Raw genomic sequence first — 26174 nt, forward strand, 5'->3', positions numbered from 1 at the left:
TTTCTCTAGTTATGAGTGAATCAAACTTGGGTTTTTTGCATGTGTAAGAGCCATTTGCATTTCCTTTTCTGAGAACTGACTTTTCACGTCCTTCACATATTTTTTCTATTGTTGATTTTTAAAAATTAATATCTAAGAATACATATATTCAGGAAATTAATCTTGAAATGTGAGTTCTGAATTTTTTTTCTGGTTTGTCATTTGTCTTTTGCTTTGCTTTTTTGCCATACAGATTTTCCTTTTAGAACCTGCTGTTTTTCTCCTTGAAAATATAAATGTAGTGAATGACAGTAGCAGGGTCTATGATGCTCACCATTCTTAGATGTAGTGGGATGTGCCTTTCTTGGTCATGGTGTTTTGATCTTTTGATAAACCTCTGGATTCATTTTATTAGTATTTTATTTGGGATTTTGGCCTTGATTTTCATAAATAGAATTGACCTCTTGTTTTTATTTCATTTTATTTTTTGTGTTATTCTTTATTGTTTCCTAATGAATGCATTTAAAGCTATAAATTTTTCTCTGGGGATCACTTCATACACATCCCCAAAATATTGCTCTAGTTTGTATCCATTTCTAATTAGCTGGTTGTTTCAGTTTCAAGCTCCTCTTTAATCCAAGAATTATTTTATTTTATTAAAAATATTTATTTATTTGGTTGCATCTGGTCTTAGTTGCGGCAGGCGGGCTCCTTAGTTGCAGCATGCGAACTCTTAGTTGTGGTGTGCAAACTCTTAGTTGTGGCATGCAAAGTCTTAGTTGCGGCATGCATGCGGGATCTAGTTCCCTGACCAGGGATCAAACCTGGGCCCCCTGCATTGGGAGCGCAGAGTCTTATCCACTGCGCCATCAGGGAAGTCCCCCAAGAATAATTTTAAAAAGGTATTTTTACATTTTTAATTAGATAAATTTTGGACTGTACATTGTGGTTAGTTTCTAATTTATGTATTTTATTCAGAGAATAGTTCTATATGTTCTGCTTTCTGGAATTTGTTAAGATTTGTGTCCTAATAAACAGAGTCAATTTTTGTAAATGTTCCATGTGTGTTTAAAAAGACTGAATGTTTTCTTTTATTTGTTGGGTACAAAATTTATCTATGTATCCATTATATATCTTATTAAGTATGTAATTTTAACCCTCTGTATACTTACCCTTTTTTACTTGATATATTTGACTTATTAAAACAGGTATATTAAAGCTACTCACTAAGGTTTTATTTATTTATTTTTGGCTGTGTTGGGTCTTCATTGCTGCGCACAGGCTTTCTGTAGTTGTGGCGAGGGGGCGTTACTCTTTGTTGTGGTGCGCGGGCTTCTCATTGCAGTGGCTTCTCTTGTTGCGGAGCACGGGCTCTAGGTGTGCGGGCTTCAGTAGTTGTGGCGCCTGGGCTTAGTTCCTCCATGGCATGTATCTTCTCATGGGATCTTCTCAGACCAGGGCTCAAACCCATGTCCCCTGCATTGGCAGGCAGATTCTTAACCACTGCACCACCAAGGAAGCCCTCACTAAGGTTTTAGGTTTATTACTCTGTCCTTGCATTTCTAATAGTTTTTGAGCTTTTTTTTTTTAAGATATGATGTTAGATGAACAAATGTTAACATAATTTTGTTCAGTGGAGTATAGCAATTAAGAGCATAAGCACTGGTTCTACCACTTTCTTTACTTCTCTGTTCTCAGTTTCTCCATCTGCAAGATGAGGAGAATAATATTACCTAAGTCATATGACTACTATAGGGATGAAATGTGTTAATGTATCTTAGAACAGTGCCTAGCATATAGTCATTTTTATTAGATATTATCTTAATAAAACATCTTTCTTTTTCCTAGTGAATGCCTTTAACTTTGAATTCTGTTTCATTTAATATTAAGTTCACCACCCCTACTTTCTTTTTGGTAGCATTTATCTGACATTCTTGTTTTTTTTTTTAAATATTTATTTATTTGGCTGCACCAGGTCTTAGCTGTGGCATGTGGGATCTTTAGTTGTGGCATGCAAACTCTTAGTTGTGGCATGTGGGATCTAGCTCCCTGACCAGGAATCGAACCGGGGCCCCCTGCATTGGGAGCATGGAGTCTTAGCCACTGGACCACCAGGGAAGTTCCTGGCATTCTTGTTTATACATTTCTCATATAAGTATTTGATGCAATAAATCTCTAAGTACTACTTTAGTTTCATCTCACAAATTTTAATATGTTGTGTTTTCATTTTTGCTTACTTCAAAATATTTTCTAATTTCTCTTGAGGCTTTATCTTTGACCCACAGATTATTTGGCAGTGTGTTGTTTAATTTCTAAACATTTGGAGGTTTTCTACTTATCTTTATGTTATTAATTTCCAGTTTAATTCTGTTATGGTCAGAGAACATACTTTGTATAATTTCAGTTCTTTTAAATGTATTGAGATTTGTTTTGTGATTCAGGATATAGTCCATCTTGGTGAATTCTCTATGTATGCTTGAAAAGAAAGTGTATTTGTTGAGTGAAATGTTCTGTAAATGTCAATTAGATCCAATTGATTGGTGGTGGTTTAGTTCTTCTATATCCTTGATGATTTTCTCCGTACCTGTTCTATCAGTTATTGAGAGAAGAGTTGACATCTTCAACAATAACTGTGGATTTGTCCATTTTTCTTTTCAGTTCAATCAGTTTTTCCTTTATACATTTTGAGGCTCTGTTGTTAGGAACATTTAGTATTGTTATATCTCCTTCATAAAGCAAATTGACCCTTTCATCCCTGGTGATTTTCTTTGCTTTATACTTTGTCTGATATTAATATTGCCATTCCAGTTTTCTTTTGATTGGTGTTTTCATGGAATATCTTTTCCCATCATTTTATTTTTAATCTAACTATAGCACTATATTTAAAGTGGGTTTCCTGCAGATGGCATATAGTTGGGTCTTTTTAAAAAATTTTTTATCCATCTGGCAATTTATCTATTTTGACTGGTGTATTTAGACCATTTATATTTAATATAATTATTTGTATATTTGGATTTAGATCTACCATTTTTCTGTCCGTTTGTTCCTTCTTTTTGTTCTCATTTCTCACCTTCTGCCTCATTTTGGATTATTTGAATATTTTTTAGTATTCCATTATAACTTACCTACCTTAAAAACTGAGGTTTTTTACTCTATCTCTTTGTCCAGTTTTTTTAGTGCTTTCTATAGGTATTGCAAATACATGTTTAACTTTTCAGTCTACATAGAATTAACTTGTTACCACTTCAAATACAGTATAGAAACCTGACCACCATATTTGTTCTTTTGTCCTCCCCTCTTTATGCTATAGTTGTCATACATATTACATCTACATATTACATCTACATACATTGGAAATCCCATCAGATAATGTTATGATTTTTGCTTTCAAAAATCATTTTAAAGAACTCAAGGAGAAGGATATTCTGTTTACACAGATATTTACTATTTCTGTTGCTCATCCTTAATCTTTGAAATTCCATATTTTCCTCTGGTATCATTTCCCTTCTGTCTGAAGAACTTCCTTTGGCAGTTCTTTCAGAGTAGATATGCTGGGAATGCTTTCTCTTAGTTTTACTCTTTTCAAGAATGTCTTTATTTTGCCTTCCTTGATGAAAGGTAATTTCACTGGATATAGAATTCTGGATTGACAGTTAATTTCTTTCAGCACTTGAAAAATGTGCCACTTCCTTCTGTGTTCCACGGTCTGTGATAAGAAATCCTCAATTATTCAAATTGCTGTTTCTCTATAAGTAATGCATCATTTTCCTCTGGCTGCTTTCAAGAGTTTTTTCTTCATTTTTAGTTTTTAAAAATTTGATTATGATGTATCTGGGCATGGATTTTTTGAATTTATTCTATTTGGAATTTACTGAACTTGAAACTATAAATTTATGTCTTTTGCCAGTTTGGGGAAGTTGTCAGCCATCATTTTTTCAATTTTTTTCCCACACTCTTTCTCCTCTAAGTATCTATTTATACAAATGTTAGACCTTTTGGAATTATCTCTAAAGTCCCCAAGACTCTGTTCATTTTGTTTTGATCTTTTGTTGAGATTGGATAATTTCTATTGATCTTTCAAGTTCACTAACTCTTTTCTTCTGTCATCTCCATTCTGCCATTAAGCCCATCCAATGAGTTTTTTTTTTTTTGCGGTACGCGGTCCTCTCACTGTTGTGGCCTCTCCCGCCGCGGAGCACAGGCTCCGGACGCGCAGGCTCAGCGGCCATGGCTCACTGGCCCAGCCGCTCCGCGGCATGTGGGATCTTCCTGGACCTAGGGCACGAACCCGTGTCCCCTGCATCGGCAGGCGGACTCTCAACCACTGCGCCACCAGGGAAGCCCCATCCAATGAGTTTTGTATTTTGGTTATTGTTAGCAGTTTTTAAATTCCCACTTGATTCTTTTTTAAAAAATTATCTTCTATTTCTCCTCTGAGACTTTCTATCTTTCCATTTATTTCATGTATTCTTAGAGCATGGTTATAATGTTCTCTTTCAAATCTGTTTAATCATCCTAACATTTGTGATATTCTTGGGATTACTTTCTGTTGTCTGTCTTTTCCTTCATGAGACATTGTCTGGTCCTTCATACATCAAGTATGTGAATGTAACAAATGCCACTGAATTGTTCACTTTAGAATGGTTCATTTTATATTATGTAAATTTTACCTCAATAAAATGTTTAATTATCCCTTTTTAAAAAGTAACAAAGTACTGATACACACTATATGTTCATAGAAGTTGAAAACATGCTAAGTGAAAGAAGCCAGACACAAAAGTCCACATATTGTATGACTCCATTTACATGAAGTACCCAAAGTAGTCAAATCCACAGACACAGAAAGGAAGTTACCGGTTGCCAGGGGCTGGGGAGAGGAAGGAATGGGGAGTGATTTCTTAGTGGATACAGGGCTTCTTTTTGGAGTAATGAAAATGTTCTGGAACCGGATGGGTGGTGATGGTTGCAGAACATTGTGAATGTACTAGATGTCACTAATGGTATATTTTATGTGTATTTTACCATAAATTTCAAGTTGATACGTCTGATATTTTACCATAAATTTCAAGTTGAACTGAGGTGCAGTTCTTTTTTCATTTTCTTCTTTTGCTTTTTTATAGCCAAATAAAGGGTTTGACAAAGGGAGTTCCCCTTACAATTAAAAAAACAAACAAAAAAACCAAAACAACCTACCTTTTTGGTTGTATTATGATTTTTATTTATTTTTTTTAGCAAGTATTTGTCAGTGGTAATCTTGGAGTCATTACTGGTTGCAGGGGCAGGGGCGGGGAAGTCTTTTATTTGCTTTTCCACTTAATTGCTAGTTCCCTCCAAACTTTGAAGCTACTGCTTCACTGTTTTCTAATATCCAGGGTGGCCTTTGATGTTTGGTGTTGTTCTCTTGTCAGTAACATCTTTTTGCTGTTTCTCTCTCTCTGAAAACTTTTAGGATTTTCTCTTTATCTTTAGAGTTCCCGTATTTCACCAAGAAATGTGGACGTGAGGATCCTTTTCCAGTAAACTTGCTCACCACTAGGTGGCCCCTTTACATCAGAGCACTTTAGTTTTTCTATAGCTGAATGTTTTCCAGTTGTTTCTTAGGTTATTTCCTTCCCTCCCTTTTTTTCTGTTCTCGCATTATGGGATCCCTTTGAGATGGTTGTTGAACCTCTTGGATTTATCCTCCCTGTCTCTCTTAAGTTCTTCTAAAATAATCTCCTTGCCTTCTTTGCTTTACTTTCTGGGAGCTTTCCTGGACTTTATCTTCCAGAGCACTGATTTTCCGCTGTATTCAAACTTTCTGTTAAATTTTTAAATCTTTGTCATGTTCCCCCCACCACTCCCCCCAAAAAACTATTGTTAGCTTATTGCCCTTTTTTACAGTCTTTCTTGTTTTAAGGACACAGCATCCATCTTTATTCTGAATGTACTAGTTAGGATTTTTCAGAATCTGCATTTCTACTAGATCCATAGGTGATATGCCCACTCGCAGGCTGTTCCTGGCAGATACTCACCTGGTGTAGTTTTGCTCTGAAGGGGCATCTTCCTGTAGTCTCTGGTGACCATGTCCCTGACCGGGAGTCCCCTTCTCAGCAGGACAAGTGGCTATCAGCACATCACGACTTCTCTGATTGGGTGTGGAGAAACTTCCTGCTTCAGAGAGCCACCCCCAGGGATTGAGAGGAGTGGCTACACAAAGGAGTTTAGCAAGGTCCACCCTTTTCCACTGGATTCTGAGCACAGTCATATTTAGCTTATGCTTTTTGATAAAATTTACCTATGATGAAACACACAGATCTCAAGGATACAGCTGGATGTTTTGACAAATGTATACACCTTTGTAACCAGTTCCCCCAACTAAGATATAAAACTTTCTTACTCCCATAAGCTCCTTCCTGCCCATTCTCCACCTCCTGAGGCAACTACTGTTTCCATTTCTTTCACAATATTTTTCCTTGTTCATTTTTTTTCTTGAAGTATAGTTGACTTACAATATTATATTCATTTCAGGTGTATGATATAGTGACTTAATATTTTTATAGATTATATTCCATTTAAAATTATTATAAAATATTGGCTATATTCCCTGTGCTATAAAATATATGCTTGTAGCTTATTTATTTTATAAACTTAAATCCCCTACCTCTATCTTGCCCCTTGCCACTTCCCACACCCCACTGGTAACCACTAGTTTGTTTTCTATATTGTGAGTCTGTTTCTGTCATTCATTTGTTTTATTTTTTAGATTCCACAGATAAGTGATAACATACAGTGTTTGTCTTTCTCTGTCTGACTTATTTTACTAAGCACAATATCCTCCAGGTCTAACATGTTGTTGCAAATGGCAAAATTTCATTCTTTTTTATGGCCGAGTAATATTCCATTGTATGTATATGTGTGTGTGTGTGTGTGTGTATGTATGTATGTATGTGTGTGTGTGTACATAAATGTCTATTTTAGGTCTTTTGCCCAGTTTTTAATCAGGTTTTTTTTTGATATGAGTTGTATGAGCTGTTTATATATTTCAGATATTAGCCCCTTATTGGTCATATCATTTGCAAATATTTTCTCCCATTCAGTAGGTTGTCCTTTCATTTTGTTGATGGTTTTCTCTGCTGTGCAAAAGCTTTTAAGTTTAATTCTTATTTGTTTTTGCTTTCGTTTCCTTTGCCTTAGGAGACAGATCCCCCCCAAAAAAATGTTGCTATGATTTATGTCGTAGTGTTCTGCATATGTTTTCTTCTAGTTTTATGGTTTCCAGTCTTACATTTAGGTCTTTAATCTATTTTGAGTTTATTTTTGTATGTGGTGTGAGAAAATGTTCTAATTTCAATTCTGAATGATAATCTTGCTGGATAGAGTATCCTAGATTGTAGGTTTTTCCCTTTCAGCTCTTTCAATATATTATGCCACTTCCCTTCTGGCCTGCAAAGTTTCTACAGAAAAATCAGCTGATAGCCTTATGGGGGGTTCCCTTGTGTGTGATTCTTTGTTTTTCTCTTGCTGCCTTTAGAATTTTCTCTTTAACTTTTGACATTTTAATTGTGATATATCTTGGTGTGGGTCTCTTTGGGATCATCTTGTTTGGAACTCTCTGTGATTCCTGTACTGGATATCTTTTTCTTCAGGTTTGGGAAGTTTTCAGCCATAGTTTCATCAAAATTTTTTTTTTACTCTTTTCCCTCTCTCTTTTCCTCCTGTGAATGTTAGTATGCTTGATCTTGTCCCAGAGTTCCCTTAAATTATTCTCATCTTTAAAAAATTTTCTTTTTGCTGTTCTGATTTCCATTTTTCTACCTTCCAGATCACTTATGTGTTCTTCTGTATCACCTAGTCTGCTGTTAATTCTTTCTAGTGTGTTTTCCATTTCAGTTATTTTATTCTTCAGCTCTGACTGGTTCTTTTTTTTATATATATACTTATTTATTTATTTGTTTTTTTGGCTGTGTTGGGTCTTAGTTGCGGCATTAGGGATCTTCACTGAGGCATGAGGGATCTTTTGTTGTGGTGCGCCGTCTCTTTGTTGCAGCGCTCAGGCTTCTCTCTAGTTGTGGTGCACGGGTTTTCTCTCTCCAGTTGTGGTGCGTGGGCTCTAGGGCACGTGGGCTCTGTAGTCTGCAGCACGCTGGCTCTCTCATTGAGGTGTGCGAGCTCAGTAGTTGTGGCGCACGGGCTTAGTTGCCCCGTGGCATGTGGGATCTTAGTTACCCAACCAGGGATCAAACCCGTGTCCCCTGCATTGGAAGGCGGATTCTTTCCCACTGGACCACCAGGGACTGGTTCTTTTTTATATTTTCTAGTTCCTTGTTAAAATTCTCACTGTGTTCATCTGTTCTTTTCCCTGATTCAGTTAGCATTCTTGTTACAAATGCTTTGAACTCTTTAACTGGTAAATTATCCCTGTATCATTCATTGTTTTTTTCAGTTTAAAAACTTTTTTGGAGTATAGTTGATTTACAGTGTTGTGTTAGTTTCAGGTGTACAGCAAAGTGAATCAGTTATACATATACGTATATACACTTTTTTCTTTTTAGATTCTTTTCCCATATAGGCCATTACGGAGTATTGAGTAGAGTTTCCTGTGCTACACAGCAGGCTTTTTTTTTCTTATTCTTTCATTTGAAACAAATTCCTCTGTCTCTCATTTTGCTTAACTTTCTCTCTATGAAATTAGGTGAAACAGTTACCTATTCTGGTCTTGAAGGGGTGTCCTTGTGTGGGAGCGTCCCTATGCAGACTACATGTGCCCAGTGGCTTTGGTGGGAAAGCGGGATTTGAAATGAGCATGGGTCACGTCTTTCCCCAGGGTGTGCTGGCAGCTGTCACACACAGCTGGAGATGGGGCTGGGAGGTCGGAGGTGGGGCTGGAGATGAAGGAGCTAGAGCCAGAGCCTGGTGTGAGCGACTGCTTCTCCTCTGCACAGTGGCTGACACTGCCCTATACAGGGTCGGGGAGGGTCCCAAGGTACTAGAGCAGAAGCCCTGAAGTTCAGGTTCCCTCTAAGTGCACACTCTCCTCCATCCCAGTATTGACACCTTCACCCCAGAGGGGAGGAATGCTGAAGCAAGAGAGGCTGGAGCAGGCGCTCGTCGTGGACTGGGGCACACGCAGGGGCAGTTGTGGGAAACTGGCTAGAGCTCTGGGCAATTTCAATCTGCTTCCTCTGTCTTGCTCTCGGGAGTAAGGAAGCAGATGTATGCTCTTCACGAGCCGAGTCTAGGTTTCTTACACCCTTCCTGTTAGCCTCAGTAGTTTTCAAACCAGCTAAGGAGACTCCTGGTGTCAGAGCCCGGGGGTGGGGTGTTCCCATATGTGGTTTGAACTGCTCACTCCCCAGGGAGGATCTCTGAGCCTGTGTAATCCCCCTCCTCTTCTGTGTCCCCTCCCAGGGGTATAGGTCCCAACCTGTTCGCTTCTCTTCCCTTCTACCCAACTCTGTATGGATCTATCTTTACAGCTTTGGTTGTGTAAGTCTTTGTGCCAGTGTCCAACTTGTTTTCAGTGAGAATTGCTCCACCTGTAGATGTAGGTTTGATGTATTCCTAGGGGGAGGTGAGCTCAGCGTCCTCCTCCTCTGCCATCTTCATCTCCTTCCAGGCACTTATGCTTTAGTTATGTTTTCAAGTACTAAGAAATCAGGTTCTTTTTATGTTGACCTTGAAAATCTTATTTTTTGCTTGGTCTGGATTTCCTGACATTTTGACACCAGGAGAGCAAGACGACCTCCAGAGGTTTCTAACTGTTTTGTGCCAATGCCTCTTGCTTTCTATTTCCTGTCTGTGCAGAGACCCTGGAGAGTGATATGTCTGTTTTCCCCTGTTCTTGAAATGTATAGAAATGTAACATGAAAATGTCAATGTGAACAAAATGCAGCCTTTTCTTTTCCAGTCTCTCGTTTTCCTTTGGCCCCTTTGCCTGGTCGGTGTTGACAGCTGGTATCACCCACGCTTCTGTTCCCCCAAACCCTCCGTGCCCTGCGAACACCTCCAGAGGCCCCGCTCCAGCCTCGCCCTCTGCGCCAAAACCTTCGGCTACTCTTGTTGAATGAACAAGATAACGTTTACGTCAACTTTAAGCTTTTAAAATTCATTTAAGGAGAAACTTCCTTTCCAAGCAAAGGTAGAGTCGTTGAAATGGAAAAGAAGACCATTCTAGAGAAAAGACAAGTTAGACAGTGGAAACATGTTTTGCAGTAAGATACACAGCCACTTCCGACCCCAGGCGCCTCGGCCTCACTTCTTACCGCCACCTTTGCCGCCCTTGGCAGGTGGCGGTACCGCTGCCCTCCCCTTGCCTGCTTCCTCTGGTTTTTCTCCTTCCTTTGGCTTTTTGCCCTTTTTATCCTTTCGTGGAAGAATCCGCACACGCGCTTTGACCTTCTTGCCTTTGAAGTGTGTCATTTGAAGACAAACATCTATTAAAGCAACAAGTGCAGCCACACCGATAAGGATCTGGGAAACAAAAGAATCCTCGTTACTTGTGCTTTTCCTTCCAAAGCTGTCACAGTTCCTTCCCGGCTCGTGATTGTCCGTAGGTGCTGTTTAACCCCTTCCCTTGACCCCTCAACCTGCCAGACCCCAGAGAGACTTTGGGTTTGCCCCTCCCCTGGCCTCAGCTCCCCGATTCTGATCCCCATCCCTGTAGCCGGTCACCTCACCACATTTTCTTTCTCTCTTTGGACCCTGCCCGGGTGGGGCCCTTTGCTCTGGGGCCGGCAGGCAAGCTTCTGGGGGGAAGCTCTTAGCTGGGTGGGCTCCCTGGACATCATCTTCCTTTCAATGGCTTCTTCCCCGGAAACGTTGACCCAAGTTACCTTTAAACTTTGCTTGGATCCTAAGATTTTGTGAAAAGAGACCCTTTTCCTTAGGGGGAAATAACCATTCTCCAAATGAGGTGATTTCTGAACAAGTAAACAGCCCAACATGAAAGACTCACCACACCATAAATGTAGTGCATTGGCATGGTTTGCCGAGTTTTCACGGCAGAGAGGGCGGCCCCCACGAGGAAAGCACTGGAGGACAGGTCGTTGAGAAGGTCCTGAAAGCATGGGAGAGATGAGTCGGCCTTAGAGCCGAGGCCCCGTCAACACCAGACCTGGCCTAGCTTCCTCCAAAGGGAATGGTTTTCAAACTTCTGCCTGATTTAAAAAGTATATATAGGAAGATGAATATTTACTGGGCTAGGTGGACATACCTGTGGCCTACCAGCTGGACTCTTTGAGTTGAGACACAAAATCCAGGATGCTTAACTGCCTTTACGGGCTGCCTCGGCTACCATCCCGTCTGTGAAATCACACATTTGGTGGCTATGTTTTCCCCCCTTCCAGTGCCCACTTAAATAAATGCATGGCTCTCCAACTAATCGATGTCCCGCTTGGGTACCACCTCACAGCATCTTTCTACTCTGAAGGCCAGCTCCTCTTTCTGAATCCAGGGTGGGCTGTGTTGCTGGCAGGAGGTTCTGTTGGACTCTGGTCCTTCACTGGGAGCCTGGCAGCTGCCTCTTCCCCCCCTACTCATCCCTTCCCCCACCTTACTTCTTAGACACCGACCCCCCCTCCCCCCCACCCCGCCTTTGCAAGGCCACGTCACTTCCTCCATCATCCACTCTCCTTCCCGTCCCTTGCGGCCACAGTCCTGCCCTAGCTCCATATTTGTTTCCCTTACCCTATACTGACAAGGTCCAGATGTTCCCAGACTGGGCAAAAGGGCTGCCTCCCATGCTGCCTTCCTCTCAAGTACCACCCACTGTCACTCCCTGGCACAGCCAAACTTAACTCAAAGTTGGCCAAACCATGGCCACAGCAAGCCGGCTTCCTCCCCCATCACTCCTGGGGTGATGCTGGCCCAGAGCTTGCGCATCCTCTTAATCCCATGGGCAGCAGCTGACCCTGCAGTGCTGGGTGACGCCCATCTTTCCCCTTGATTTCTCTGATGCCATTTTCTGGGGTTGTACTTCCCTGGCCACTTTGTCTCAGGCCTTTTCTTTTCCTCCTTGTTCTGGATTTTAACACACTTCAAACATACAGAAAATAATAGAACATCCCATCCCCAATCCCACCTCCACCAGCCGTGACCCACTGAGATTAAACAGATGTTAATGTCTTGCAATATTTGCCTCAGGGCTCTCAAAACAAAAACAAACCATAAACAAAAAAACTTTGTGGAATGAGCTACAGTCTTACCATTCCATCCCTTTCCCTGCCTTCTGCATGTGTTCCAAGTCTATGGGTAGTCTTCCCAAGTGCACAGTAGTATTTTCCTCCATATTATATATTCATAAACAATATATATTATTTTGTGTTTCAAAAATTTAAATAAAAAGATATATATTATAGCATGTGCTTTTTAAACTTAAAAACCTTTTTTTGAGATTTACCCATTTTGAGAAATATATGAGATTGAGCTTAATGAGATTGAATTCATTGATTTTAGCTGATGTATGAATAAACCAAACTGGAGACGTTAGGGTGTTTCTCCCTTTTAGGAAATTATTATTGCCAACTGTGCCTGCAGTGAACACTCTTGTCTGTGCCTCCCATGCACATCTTTTCCTTGTTGAGGTATTGCCAAGTTTCTCTCTAAAGGGCTTGTGCCAGTGTCCACTCATGCCCGCAAATGTATAGGGGCTCCTGTTTCCCATGTCCTTGCCAAAGCCCAGGATTACCATGCTCATTTATTTCTGCCCATCTGGTGAGTTGAAATGGTACCTCATTGTTGTTTTAATTTTCTGATCGCTGGTTACTAATGAAGCATTTTTAAAAACATGTTTTAGGCAGTTGGGTTTCCTGTCTATTCATATCCCTTACCCCATTTTTCTATTGGCTTGTTTTAAAAATTTTGTTTACGATGTCTTCTGTTGTAAAGTTTTAATTTTAATGGTATGCATAGTTTCTCTTTCTTTCTCTTTCTTATGGTCCCAAGAACATTTATTAAATACTCCATTCAGCTGTGTTATGCCACCTCTGTCATATGCCAAGTTGCCATATGTATGTAGGTCTATTTCTGGGTTCTCTTTTTTATTCCTATATTAGTCTGCTCAGGCTGCCATAACAAAATGCCACAGACTGCGTGGCTTAAACAACAGACATTTATTTTCCCACAGTTCTGGAAGCCAGGAGTCCATGATCAAGGCACCAGCGAATTCAGTTTCTGGTGAGGACTCTCTTCCTGGTTTGCCTGGCTGCCTTCTCACCATTTTCTCATATGGCCTTTCCATGGAGAGGAGGTAGGGGGAGGGATAGGGGAGAGGAAGGGGGAGGGAGGTCTCTGTTGTCTTTTTTTATAGGGACATTAATCCTATCAGACCCTTAGGATCTCATTTAATCTTAATTACCACTCTGGAGGCCCCATATGCAAGTATAGCCACACTGGGGATTAGGATTTCAGCATATGAATTTTGGGGGTACACAAACATTCAGTCCATTAGTCTTTGTCAACCCCTGAGCTAGTACCAAAGCTTTATAGTAATTCCAATATGTCGTTGGGTGAGTCCATCCTTATAATTCTTTTCATTCTTCCATAAGAATTTTATTTATTTATTTTTAAAATACATTTATTTATTTATTTTTAGCTGTGTTGGGTCTTCGTTTCTGTGCGAGGGCTTTCTCTAGTTGTGGCAAGCGGGGGCCACTCTTCATCGCAGTGCGCGGGCCTCTCACTATGGCGGCCTCTCTTGTTGCGGAGCACAGGCTCCAGACACGCAGGCTCAATAGTTGTGGCTCACGGGTCCAGTTGCTCCACGGCATGTGGGATCTTCCCAGACCAGGGCTCGAACCCGTGTCCCCTGCATTGGCAGGCAGATTCTCAGCCACTGCGCCACCAGGGAAGCCCCATAAGAATTTTAGAATCACCTTGCAAAGTTCCACAAACAACCTCTGTTATAAAATTTCATTTAATGTGGAGATTGCTTTGGAATGAAATTGACATCTTTATGATAGTAGCTCTTCACATCTGTGAATGTGGTATATTTCTTCTCTTACTTAGATTTTTCTTCTATGTCCATTAACAAAATGTCATAATCTCTATGTAAAGTTTTACAATCTTTGGACGGGTGTATTCTCAGACACCTGTAGTTTCTGTTTCTGTTTTAAATGGTTTCTTTGAAAAGCCATATTTTCTCATTATTTGTTGCTGGTATTCAGGAACACTATTTTTGTTTTTTGTAACCTTGTGGAACTCAATCCGTTCTAGTAATTTGACTGTAGATTCTTAGATTCTCTGTGTAGAGAATCATATTATCAGTGAGTAATGCTAGTTTTTTTCTCCTTCCCAATCCATATACCCTTTGTTTTTCTTGTCACATTGTACTAAGATCTTTAGCACAATGTCAAATAGAAGTGGGGATAATAGGCATCTCTAAGGAAACGCTTCTAACATTTTACCATGAAATGCAATGTTCATTTTAGGTTTGGGTGGTTTTCTGTTATTAAGTTAAGGAGGTTCCCTTTTTTCCTAGTTTGCCAAGAGTCTTCCAAAAATTAGTATTGAATATTACTAAATAGTTTTCCTACTGCTTATGAGATGATTAAATGGTTTTCTCCTTTAAATAAAAGATGGTGAATTATGTTAACAGAATTTTGAGACAAAACCACCTTTACATTCCTTGCAGATGCCCTGCTTGATCCTGATGCATTGCTTGCTTATATATTGCTTGATTTAGTTTGCTAGTATTTTATTGAGAATTTTTATGGCTGTATTCAAATAATATAGGCCTATAGTTTACTTTCCTTATTATGTCTGGTTTTAAGATCAAAGCTTTACCAGATGGTACAACATATTATAACCCCCCCCCCTTTTTTTTAAGAGAAAAAGGGACAGACAAGTAGAACTGAATATGAATCTAGAAATGAACTGCATATGGGATTTTATTCTTTTATTTTTTTTTTTGCCACACGACGTGGCATGGGGGATTTTAGTTCTCCAACCAGGGATCAAACCAGTGCCCCCTGCAGTGGAAGCGTGGATTCTTAACCACTGGACTGCCAAGGAAGTCCCACGTATGGGATATTAGCATTTAACAAAAATGCCATTTCAAATCAGTGGGGGGAAGTTGTACTAGTCAGTAAATGAATAAACTGAGTGATAGGGTGGAACAGCTGGAGAGCCATCGGGATACAAAGCTGGAGCCATGGTTCACACCATATACCAAAAGGACTCCAAATAAAAGATTTAAATGTAAAAAATGAAACAAGTGCCAGATGAAAACATGGATGAATTATTTTATACCCTGTTTTTCTATTTCTTTTTTAGTCAATTTTTGTACATCATATGTTTTTCTGGGATATTATATTATAATTTATTGGCATAAAAGTTCATATTTTCCCTGTGATCTTTAAAACCTCTTCTTTATACTAATATTTTTCTTTGTTCTCTTTTTTTCTTATGGTTTATCTACTTTATTAGTCTTTTCAAAGAACTAGATTTTGGTTTTATTAGTCATCACTATGAATCTTTGTTTCCTATTTTATTAATTTTAACTCTTTGACATTGCTTTCTTAATTCCTTTTTTTGTTTTGTTTTGGTACCTCTTTTTAAAAAAATTTTATTTTTTTTTTTATACAGCAGGTTCTTATTAGTTATCCATTTTAGACTTATTAGTGTATACATGTCAATCCCAATCTCCCAATTCATCCCACCACCATCACCACCCCAAGGCCCCTCCTCGCCCCACTTTCCCCCCTTGGTGTCCATACATTTGTTCTCTACATCTGTGTCTCAATTTCTGCCCTGCAAACTGGTTCATCTGTACCATTTTTCTAGGTTCCACGTGTATGCGTTAATATACAATATTTGTTTTACTCTTTCTGACTTACTTCACTCTGTATGACAGTCTCTAGGTCCATCCACGTCTCTACAAATGACCCAATTTCGCTGTAATAAATTGGCTGAGTAATATTCCATTGTATATATGTGCCACATCTTCTTTATCCATTCGTCTGTCGATGGGCATTTAGGTTGCTTCCATGTCCTGGCTGTTGTAAATAGTGCTGCAATGAACTTTGGGGTGCATGTGTCTTTTTGAATTATTGTTTTCTCTGGGTATATGCCCAGTAGTGGGATTGCTGGGTCATATGGTAATTCTATTTTTAGTTTTTTAAGGAACCTCCATACTGTTCTCCATAGTGGCTGTATCAATTTACATTCCCACCAACAGTGCGAGAGGGTTCCCTTTTCTCTACACCCTCTCCAGCATTTGTTGTTTGTAGATTTTCTGAGGATGCCCATTCTAACTGGTGTGAGGTGATACTTCATTGTAGTTTTGACTTGCATTTCTCTAATAATTAGTGATGCTGAGCAGCTTTTCATGTGATTCTTGGCCATCTGTATGTCTTCTTTGGAGAAATGTCTATTTAGGTCTTCTGTCCATTTTTGGATTGGGTTGTTTGTTTTTTTGATATTGAGTTGCATGAGCTGTTTATATATTTTGGAGATTAATCCTTTGTCAGTTGCTTCATTTGCAAATATTTTCTCCCATTCTGAGGGTTGTCTTTTCATCTTGTTTGTAGTTTCCTTTGCTTTGCAAAAGCTTTTAAGTTTCATTAGGTCCCATTTGTTTATTTTCGTTTTTATTTCCATTACTCTAGGAGGTGGATCAAAAAAGATCTTGCTGTGATTTATGTCAAAGAGTGTTCTTCCTATGTTTTCCTCTAAGAGTTTTATATTGTCCAGTCTTACATTTAGGTCTCTAATCCATTTTGAGTTTATTTTTGTGTATGGTGTTAGGGAGTGTTCTAATTTCATTCTTTTACATGTAGCTGTCCTGTTTTCCCAGCACCACTTATTGAAGAGACTGTCTTTTCTCCATTTTCAGGACTGGCATGTTGTCCTCTTTACAACTCTATCTCCACTCTGATAACCTCATCTTTACTTGACCATCTGCAAACAGCTTATTTCCAAATAAGGTCATATTCACAGATACTGGGAGTCAGGACATCAACATATTTGGGGGGTACATAATTCAACTCATAACAGATAGCAAGTTTAAAAGATAGACTTCTTGGTGGACAGTTTGTTTTCCTTTAAGGACTTTAAGCATATCATTCCACTCCCTCAGGCCTCCATGGTGTCTGATGAGAAATTGGCTGTTAATCTTATCAAGTGTCCCTTGTACAAGATAAGTTGCTTCTCTCTTACAACTTTCAAGACTTTCTCCTTGTCTTTGTCTTTGGACAGTTATTATAATGTGTCTCAGTGTGGATCACTTTGAGTTTATTCTACTTGGTGTTTTTTTGGATGTGTAGACTCCTATCTTTTACCAAATTTGGAAAGTTTTTTGGCCATTATTTCTTTGAATATTCTTTCTGTTCCTTTCTCTCTCTCTTCTTTTGGGGCTCTGCCTATGCTAGTATGCTTGATGGTGTCCCATGGGTCTCTTAGGCTCTGTTCATTTTTTTCCTTCATTCTTTTTTTCTTTCTGTTCCTCAGACTGAATAATCTCAATTGACCTGTCTTCAGGTTCACTGATTCATTCTTCTGCCTGCTCAAATCTGCTGTTAAACAACTCTAGTGAATTTTTCACTTCAGTTATATTACTTTTCAGCTCCAGAATTTCTATTTGGTTTCTTTTTAAACTTCTCTTTACTGACATTCTGTATTTGTTCATGAATTGTTCTCCTGGTTTCCTTTAGTTCTTTGAGCATTTTAGAGACAGTTGATTTAAAGTCTTTGTCCAGTAAGTCTAATATCTGGGCTTCCTCAAGGACAGTCTCTATTAACAATTTTTTCCTGTGAATGGGCCATACTTCTTTCTTTGTGTGCCTTATAATTCTTTGAAAACTGTACATTTTGAATATTATAATATAGTTACTCTGGAAATCATATTGCCTCTCCTCCCCAGAGTTTGTTGTTGTTGCTTGTTGTGAGTTAAAGTCATTTGTATGTTTAATGATTTTTCCTAAACTATGTTTTGAAAGACTATTCTTTCTCTTGTGTGGCCAGTGAAGTCTTTGTTTTTCACTAGCTTAATGGTCAGGTAGTGATTTGACAGAGATTTCCTTAAATATTTGGAAACAAGTCTTTGCAGATTGCCTTTGTGTTGGGGCACTCCTTCAACACCTCTCCAGGATGTTTAGAGCTCTTAGTTTTTACTTGCTGCTTGTGCAGGGCCTAAAGGTCAGCCAAAGGTGAAAGCTTAGGGTTTTTTTCTGGGCATGTGTCCAGCTCTGGCCATGTGCAGTCCTTCTAGATTCCCTGGTATAGGTGGGAGCTTTTCAAAGCTCTTATTCTCCCAAGCATCTGCTTCCCAAACTTCTGGTCTGTCTACTGCTTGGGAAACCTTGCCCCGGGTGGCTATGGTTAGTATATACGTCTTTAAATGCTTTAACAAATGCTATCTAGGAGACTGCTTCAGCCCTGAGAAAACTCTGAGGCAGGTGAAACAAAGGCAAGTCCCTGGCTAATCCCTCAGGGAGCCACCAGACAGGTCAAGCACACAACTCTAATTCTTTGGGAACAAGGTTTTTTTGTGTTTTTTTGCGGTACGTGGGCCTCTCACTGCTGTGGCCTCTCCCGTTGTGGAGCACAGGCTCCGGACGCGCAGGCTCAGCGGCCATGGTTCACGGGCCCAGCTGCTCCGTGGCATGCGGGATCTTCCCGGACCAGGGAATGAACCCGTGTCCCCTGCATCGGCAGGCGGACTCTCAACCACTGCGCCACCAGGGAAGCCCAGGAACAAGGTTTTTATTGTTCCGTCTGCCACCAGCAAGGAATGTGGCCAGGAATGTGGGCTGTCTTCATGGCCACTGACCAGCTGGGGATTAAGGGATGGCAGGCAGGTTAAGTAAAATGCTACAACATTCTCTTACCAAAATTCAACAGCCTCTTTCTTCATTGAGCATTCTCCTGTTTTATTTTGTTTTGAATTAGATTCCAGAGTTCTGAAAAAGTCGATTCTGACAGTTTTTGAGAACCTAATCATTGCTTTAGTGGAAGGACAGAGATTTGGAGTTCCCTACTCTGCCATTTTTAGTGATGTCACTCTTATTAAATCTGGCAGGTTCTCAGTCACTATCACTTTGAATATTTCTTCTCTATTATCTTGAGTGTCTTCTTCTGGAACTCCTATTAGGCTTATGATGAAATTTCTCATTCCATATTCTATGTTTCAACTTCTCTCTTTCACATTTTCTCTCTTTATCTGTCAGTACTATTATCTGGGTAATTTCCCCACATCCTTCAGCTCATTACTTCCCCAGCTTTTGTCTGATATGCTTTTTAACCCATTTATTGACATTTTTATTTCAATAACTATATGTTCAATTCTAGACATTATATCTTGTACTTAAAAAAAAATCTGTCTGTTCCATCCTAATAATGTCTTATTCTTTTCTTAGGGCTTTTATTTATGTCTTTATAATTTAAGTGTATTTTAAATTATTTTCAGACAGTTCTTTTATTATCTCATATTCTCAGGGTTCTAATCCTCCCATTTCTTGTTTTTGCTGGTTCTTGATTCTTAGTCCTGGGGATTTAAAAATCAGGTGTTTTGTAGTTTTGAACTGTGAGTTGATTTTTGTACACCGCCCCCCCCCCCCATATCTGTCCTGTGAGAATCTCTTTATGCTTTGATTATGATTTTGCATTTGTTTTTCAGGAGTTCCATGGATTTCTTCAGAATACCATCAAATTGGGATCGATTTTTATGCCAGTTCCCAGGCACTACATTTTCTAAGCTGCATGAAGGTTTCTAGGCTGAAGGTAGGAAAAACTTATACCAAATCTGTACAAAGTGTAGGCTCAAGGTTCGTATTTCTCAAGGTGGTCTTTTTTGCTTTTCCCCACTCAAAACTCGGGCAGAGATGAACATGCTTTCTTGTTCCTCTGTGTGGGTGAAAGGTATCGTCTCTGTCTTTTCCCTTAGGGTGCAGTCTTTGCAGGGTGCTGGCCTTATGCAGGATTCTCAGTTCTAAATTCCCACTTTGCTTGGGACCAAGGCCTCAAGTCCTAACTTGAAAGTATATGAGAATCCATATTCTAGGTTCCTGGGATAATATCTCGTGGGTCATTTCCACCCACACTGAAGCAGCTGATTTGTCACTGCTCCTGTTTTCCATTTCTAGCACCTCTGTGTTTCCTCTTCTTTTTTTTTGCCAGCTCAGCCATTCAGTTAAAGCAATAGTGTTTACATTTCCCCTGGTAGTTTTAGGTAAGTACAGCAGGAGGATTTTCAGGGTTCAGTGATTTTTCATCTTGCTGGAACTAAAAGTATCTTCTCAAGCACCTTGGCTGGGAATGTGTCCTCTGCCTGTCCCTTTACTTTGTCCTCTGCGTATCCATCTCCCAAGAGTCTTATATGGCCCTCTTTTCCTTTCTCCTGATACTGGGAGTCCTCATCTACCCCCCTGAGACCTATGGATCCCTGGACCCTAATAACTTTTAATAAGTAGGCAGGACACAGTGTAGTTAGGGACTCAAGACTCTACTGATAAAGCTGGGTTTGAGTCCTTTTTCTGCCACTTACTGCCTGATTTACCTGGGGGCAAGTTACTTAGCCATTCTGAACCCATTTCATGTGTAAAGTGAGTGAAACAGTGAGCATAGGCTCTGGAGGCATGCTGTGAATGTGCAATGAACAAGGGGCCTTGGGTTAGCTGGGAGTTAGGCAGGTAAGCTTTGTGATTACACAGGTAATGGGCAGGGATTCAAGTCCATGAGTCTTCAGGCACAGCAGCTGGGGCTTTACTTTTACTCCTGAGGAACAATCTCACACAAGATGATTACTGTCTTCATGTTACAGATGAGGAAACAGAGTCTGGGAGTGGGTGGTAACTTGCCCAGCTCAGTCCCATTCCAGTGGATGACTGCTTTGGGCTGAACATCCTTCTGGGCTTAACATCCCTTGCAGGGATAGTCACTGGAGATCTGAGGCTGCTTTAGATGTGACTTTTTTTTTTTTAATTCTCATTTTATATTACTGATTTTTTTCTTTGAATTCTGGGGATGGGGTACCGTCAGAGTGGTCTTTCCAGTCAAGTGTGAGCTGGCACAGGGGATGGAAGGAACCGCTGGTTGCTACACCTCCCCTGCTCCCAAGGAGAGCAAAGCCTCAGGAAGGCAAAGACTCCTTCCTTTGACCACCAGGTAGGAAAGAGGTCCTCCACCCCCAAGTTGGGCTTTCTGGAAGCCTTTTCTACCTAACTTCAGCTGCCCCTGCTCTGGCCCCACTGTAAGGTCTGAGCCCATGCCCGGAGCACAAATAAGGGAGATGAGGCATATCTCTCTGTTCAGTCGCTTTCCAGGTGCCAGGATATACGCGTGAACGCACACCAGGCTCAGGCACTCCCCACCGCCCCTCACTTACAGAAATGGGCCACAGGATGAAGAATGCGTATCTCTGGATGGCGAAGGTGTAGATAATGATGAAGAAGATTAAGATGGACAACTCCATGGTGATGATGAGTGTCACGTGGGGGTGCACAGTGGTCCCCTTGAACATCATCAGTGAACCTATTAGGCAGCCCTGCCGGGAGACATGCCCTTTGAGCCACGGCAGAGGGCTCGGGCCAGAGGAGGCCTCGGGGAGCCCGCTCCTCCCTCTGCCCGTCTTTGGGCACTCCCTACCCCCCCCCCAGCCCCACCCAGGGATACGGGCCCACTTACCAAGATAATGAGCTTGACCTCAGCGTACCCATTAAGCCAGAACTCTCTATTGCTGTTCTTGACTTCCCACTTGTAACGGCGACACCACCCCTTCCACCTTCCCACTTCATCGCCCGGAGGAGGGGCCGCCCCCGGCGCGGCTGCGGCTGCGGCTGCGGCTGCGGTGGCCCCGGGTTTGCCCTTTTTGCCTTTGTCAGCCATCTTGCCGTGGAGTTCTCAGCTTCTCACGGCCTGCCCAATTTTTGCTGTTCCCGGCCAGGCCTGGCCTTTGAGCGAGCCGAATGCCCACCGACCTGCTTGGAGGCCGCGCTCAGCCAACGGCCGGGAACGACGAGCGAAGGCCAGCGCTTAGCGCCCTCTCGACGCGCACCTAGTCTCTGCACGCGAGTCCCCTCCGCCCAGCCGCGCCCCCGCGCCCGGCAGCAAGCGCCTCGAGTGTCCGCGGCCGCCCAGACCCTGCGCGGGAGCCCCCGCCCCCACGCCGGCTCCGGTGGTGGTCCCGCCTCCACGCGGAGCGCTCCCCACGCGAGGCCTCTGGGGGTGCCGGGGGCTGTAGCCGCTGCTCCCGCCTTCGGGTCGGGTTGGCTGAAACTGTGGCCGCCTGGGGCAGTCGCGCCCAGAGCCCCGAGGGCGCATTGGCACTCGTTTGAAAATGTAACGCGACTTTTACACAAGGCAGCACGAGCAAGCAGAAGTGTTCCGGGTTTAGCAGCCCTGATTTTACGATCACATGTGGGCTGAAATGGGTGACAGCGTGCGAACTCAGCGGCGGGAGGGAGAAGACGATGGTGCTTGCGAAGGTGCCCGCGACGGTGCCCGAGAGGGTGCTTCCGAGGGTGGCTCCGACAGGCCGCGTTGCTTCATGGTTGCCCTTGTAGGTGCCCTTGGGCTTCCCCTTGGGGGTACCCTTGTGGGTGAGATGGGTTCCTGGGTGGGGGAGGCACCGGTTTTGTTTTCGATTCCCAGAGCTTTTTTCATGGTATTCCTCATCGTCTTGGTGACCACAGTCGCATCGATGAGACACACGATTGCCGCTGTGAGACACAGGGACTGTCAGACACAAGACCATATGCGGGAAGGAAAGGCGGGGTTATTCTGCAGCTTCTTAGCAGCCTGTCCTCCCTATCCGGGCGGCGGGCGTGCAGCCTCCTGTCCCCCTCTGACCCTCCACTACCTTCCTGGTGTCTGCCCAGTCGGCTGCTGCAGCCCATTCTGGCATTCCCAGAGAAAGGGTTTTTGGAAATAGGCTTTTCTGCCAGTGACGGCCTTGCCTAAGGTCTGAGGCACCAGGACGAGAGTAGGGCACTGATCCTAGGAGGCTCCGGGTGGCTGTGGGCCTCCCGAGAAGGCCCCTCAGTGGAAAGGACTCTTGGGCTATGTTTGAAAAGGCAGGAAGGAGTTTCCAAGGGGACCAACTGGGAGGAGAACTCCAGGTACTGGACAGGGGTCTCCAAGGAATCTGGTGTGGCTGAGACGTATGGAGCCGGTGAGGGTGGGGGCAGAGTTGAGGCTGGGGAGGTGCAGGATCTGGGACTTCATCAAGAGGGGAGGGGAGGTTCCCGATTCAGAAAGCCCACTTGTCGCAAGATGAATGGAAAGCGAACCAGGCTGGCGGCAGGGAGACCAGTGGAGGGTGGTAGGAGCCCCTGCCATCCAGGTAAGGATTGATGGAGACTGATGGAGACCAGGGCGTGGGAGCTCCTGGCAGGTAGGAGAAGGCTTGGTGGCTGAGTTAGCAGATGGGGGTCAGCGGGCTACAGCACACTAGATTCCAAGTGCTCCCCAGCTCCTGTCTACCTTGTATGTTTCTCTTTACTGTCACTTAATCCCTGGCTGCCTTCATGAACTTTTCCCAGATAGGTCTTGCTCTAGCTAATCTGTGAGCTCCCTAAGGGGGAAGGGACTCTATCTCCAACACTGAGCTCAGGCGCAGTCCAATGGGATCGACAAACATTTACTGATCATAGAATGAATTCAAAGAACTTAAACTTTTTTTTTTCTGGATTAATTTCTGTTCCCATAGCTTAACTTCTTGAATCAAAGTCTCACCACCCCGTTCCACACCCCCTATCTTCCAAGCATTTAATCTGCCATTTCTTGTGGTCTTCATATGATGAGGATTTGTCCCAGCCTTGTGAGCCAGGGTAAGGTATTTAACCTCAGTTCCCATATCTGTAAAAATGAGAGTTATAAAGATTAAAACAGAACGTGCCTAGCCTGGTGTGGGAACTTCTTTTCCTTCCTCAACCAGGCTGAGTCACTCACTTTTGACAATGCACTTTTTCTTTTCTACAATCATTTTTTTTCTTGTGATTTAAAGTATAATTTTCTAGTCCAGAAAAGTCAAAGTCCTACTTATAGATAAAAAGAACATCTTGTTGCAACATTTAAAAAAATAGTGTGTATGATTTTCAAAAGAGATTCTGTAGATTTGTTTTCGTACCTATTTGGAGAATGAGCTTAGAGTTTGTGCAACCTCAAATCTTCTGAAGAAGTCAGCACAAGAAAGAGAAAGGGTGGTGGCGATGGTGTTCTATAAATGAAATAATGATAGTCTGCCAGTTTCCCTTTTCCAAAGAGTCTTGAAATACTGATCTTAAATGGAGTCATGAAGGCCTCTACTTAACCCTCCAACGTAGAATAAATGACTTCTTTCCTTTTCTTCCATCGCCAAGACGGCAACTACGAAAAGGAACACAGCAGTAATGAAACTGTTGATAAGATCCTGCAATACAGAATTGAAAATTGTCAACTTCACATGAAAATGTAATTTCATAAAATATTTAAATTGGTCAGTTACCCATCTAAGGATGGATGCCTTTTAAAAACTTTCCCTTTGAGGAACCCTCCTGCACTGTTGGTGGGAATGTAAATTGATACAGCCACTATGGAGAACAGTATGGAGGTTCCTTAAAAAACTAAAAATAGAACTACCATATGACCCAGCAATCCCACTACTGGGCATATACCCTGAGAAAACCATCATTCAAAAAGAGTCATGCACCACAATGTTCATTGCAGCACTATTTACAATAGCCAGGACATGGAAGCAACCTAAATGCCCATCAACAGACGAATGGATAAAGAAGCTGTGGTACATATATACAATGGTATATTACTCAGCCATAAAAAGGAACGAAATTGGGTCATTTGTAGAGACGTGGTTGGACCTAGAGACTGTCATACAGAGTGAAGTAAGTCAGAAAGAGAAAAACAAATACCATATGCTAACACATATGTATAGAATCTAAAAAAAAAAAAAAAGGTTCTGATGAACCTGGTTGCAGGGCAGGAATAAAGAGGTAGACACAGAGAATGGACTTGAGGACTTGGGGTGGGAGGGGGGCGAAGTGAGAGTGGCATCGACATATATACACTACCAAATGTAAAATAGATAGCTAGTGGGAAGCAGCAGCATAGCACAGGGAGATTCTGTGCTTTGCAACGACCTACAGGGGTGGGGATAGGGAGGATGGGAGGGAGGCTCAAGAGGGAGGGGATATGAGGACAAGTGTATGCATATGGCTGATTTGCTTTGTTGTGCAACAGAAACTAACACAGTATTGTGAAGCAATTATACTCCAATAAAGATCTATTAAAAAACAAAAAAAAATCCAAAGTAAACTTTCCATTTGATTAATATTAAGAGGAACTCTCAGCAGCATAATTCTTATATCTTCCAGAGACATGAGTTTATGTGATTATAAGGTTCTGGATAGGATCGTCAGTAGAAATGGGTTTAACTTCATTAAAGAACACTCTTAAAAAAAAAAAAAGCTGACAACTTTTCCATCAGACTTTTTAAAGGTCATAGGAAAATGGGCAAGAAAAAAACCTAGAGGTCTAGGGGCCTCACCCATATTGACCCTCCATAAATATGATCTTATTGAAGTTTTGTATTTTAAATTAATGTAAATTCTGCGTTCTATTCCATAATACATTTGTTTTAATATAAAAATAAAAATTTAGATGAACACTTTACTGATTTAATTCTACTTCCAAATCTGCAAATCAGTAGAACTGATACTTTGGAAGTTGGATCATATTTATTCTTTAGGGTCCCACATCCCAAGAAGCAGGAACCCATCTGAGGAGCTAGCCTGATGTTCTGGAGTGAAAATGACTTTCTCTCTTTCCTAAAACGGCCAGAATTGAGTCTGCCTTGACATCTATAGGCTATCTGTGTCCTTCTTTTTGGACATTGATACTGGGTTCTTCAAATGCTGGCCCAATCTGTTTCTTCATGTGCTAAATAAAGGATGAGGATGAGTGGGAGGGGGCACACTCCTGAGGATAAGCACAGCCTGGGCTTTGGTAGCACAGTGATAATGAAAGAGAAGGTTCTCACTGAGTCAGCGGCACCAGCGTTGGAGGATGAGTAAAACCCCGGGGTCCTTTAACCTCCATACGGCCCAGGTAACTAATCTGAACATTTTAAGTTTTTACGTCTTGGTGGCATGACTTGGTAGTGTCAGCTTGGCTGGTGCACTTGCCCAAACACAGCGAAGAGCCCTGCTGTCTGATCATAATGGGTCTAAGTGGAGCTCCTCAGCGTGCCGAGTGTTTCCCCTCTTATTACCTCATTTAACCCTCAC

General features: G+C 41.7%; 1 protein-coding gene across 1 annotated transcript; it reads right to left on the reverse strand.

The window, feature by feature from the left end:
- Positions 1 to 7145: 7145 nt before the first annotated feature.
- CMTM2 (CKLF like MARVEL transmembrane domain containing 2) lies at positions 7146 to 22046 on the reverse strand. The gene is made up of 4 exons (XM_004280909.3): positions 21580 to 22046; positions 21281 to 21439; positions 10916 to 11017; positions 7146 to 10431 (listed from the first exon to the last, which is right to left on the reverse strand). Exons 1-4 carry the CDS (start codon positions 21778 to 21780, stop codon positions 10213 to 10215), a joined length of 681 nt encoding a protein of 226 aa, XP_004280957.1. The 5' UTR covers positions 21781 to 22046; the 3' UTR covers positions 7146 to 10212.
- Positions 22047 to 26174: the final 4128 nt, after the last annotated feature.

This window comes from Orcinus orca, chromosome 20 (genome assembly GCF_937001465.1).
Source record: "Orcinus orca chromosome 20, mOrcOrc1.1, whole genome shotgun sequence".
Classification (NCBI taxonomy): domain Eukaryota; kingdom Metazoa; phylum Chordata; class Mammalia; order Artiodactyla; family Delphinidae; genus Orcinus; species Orcinus orca.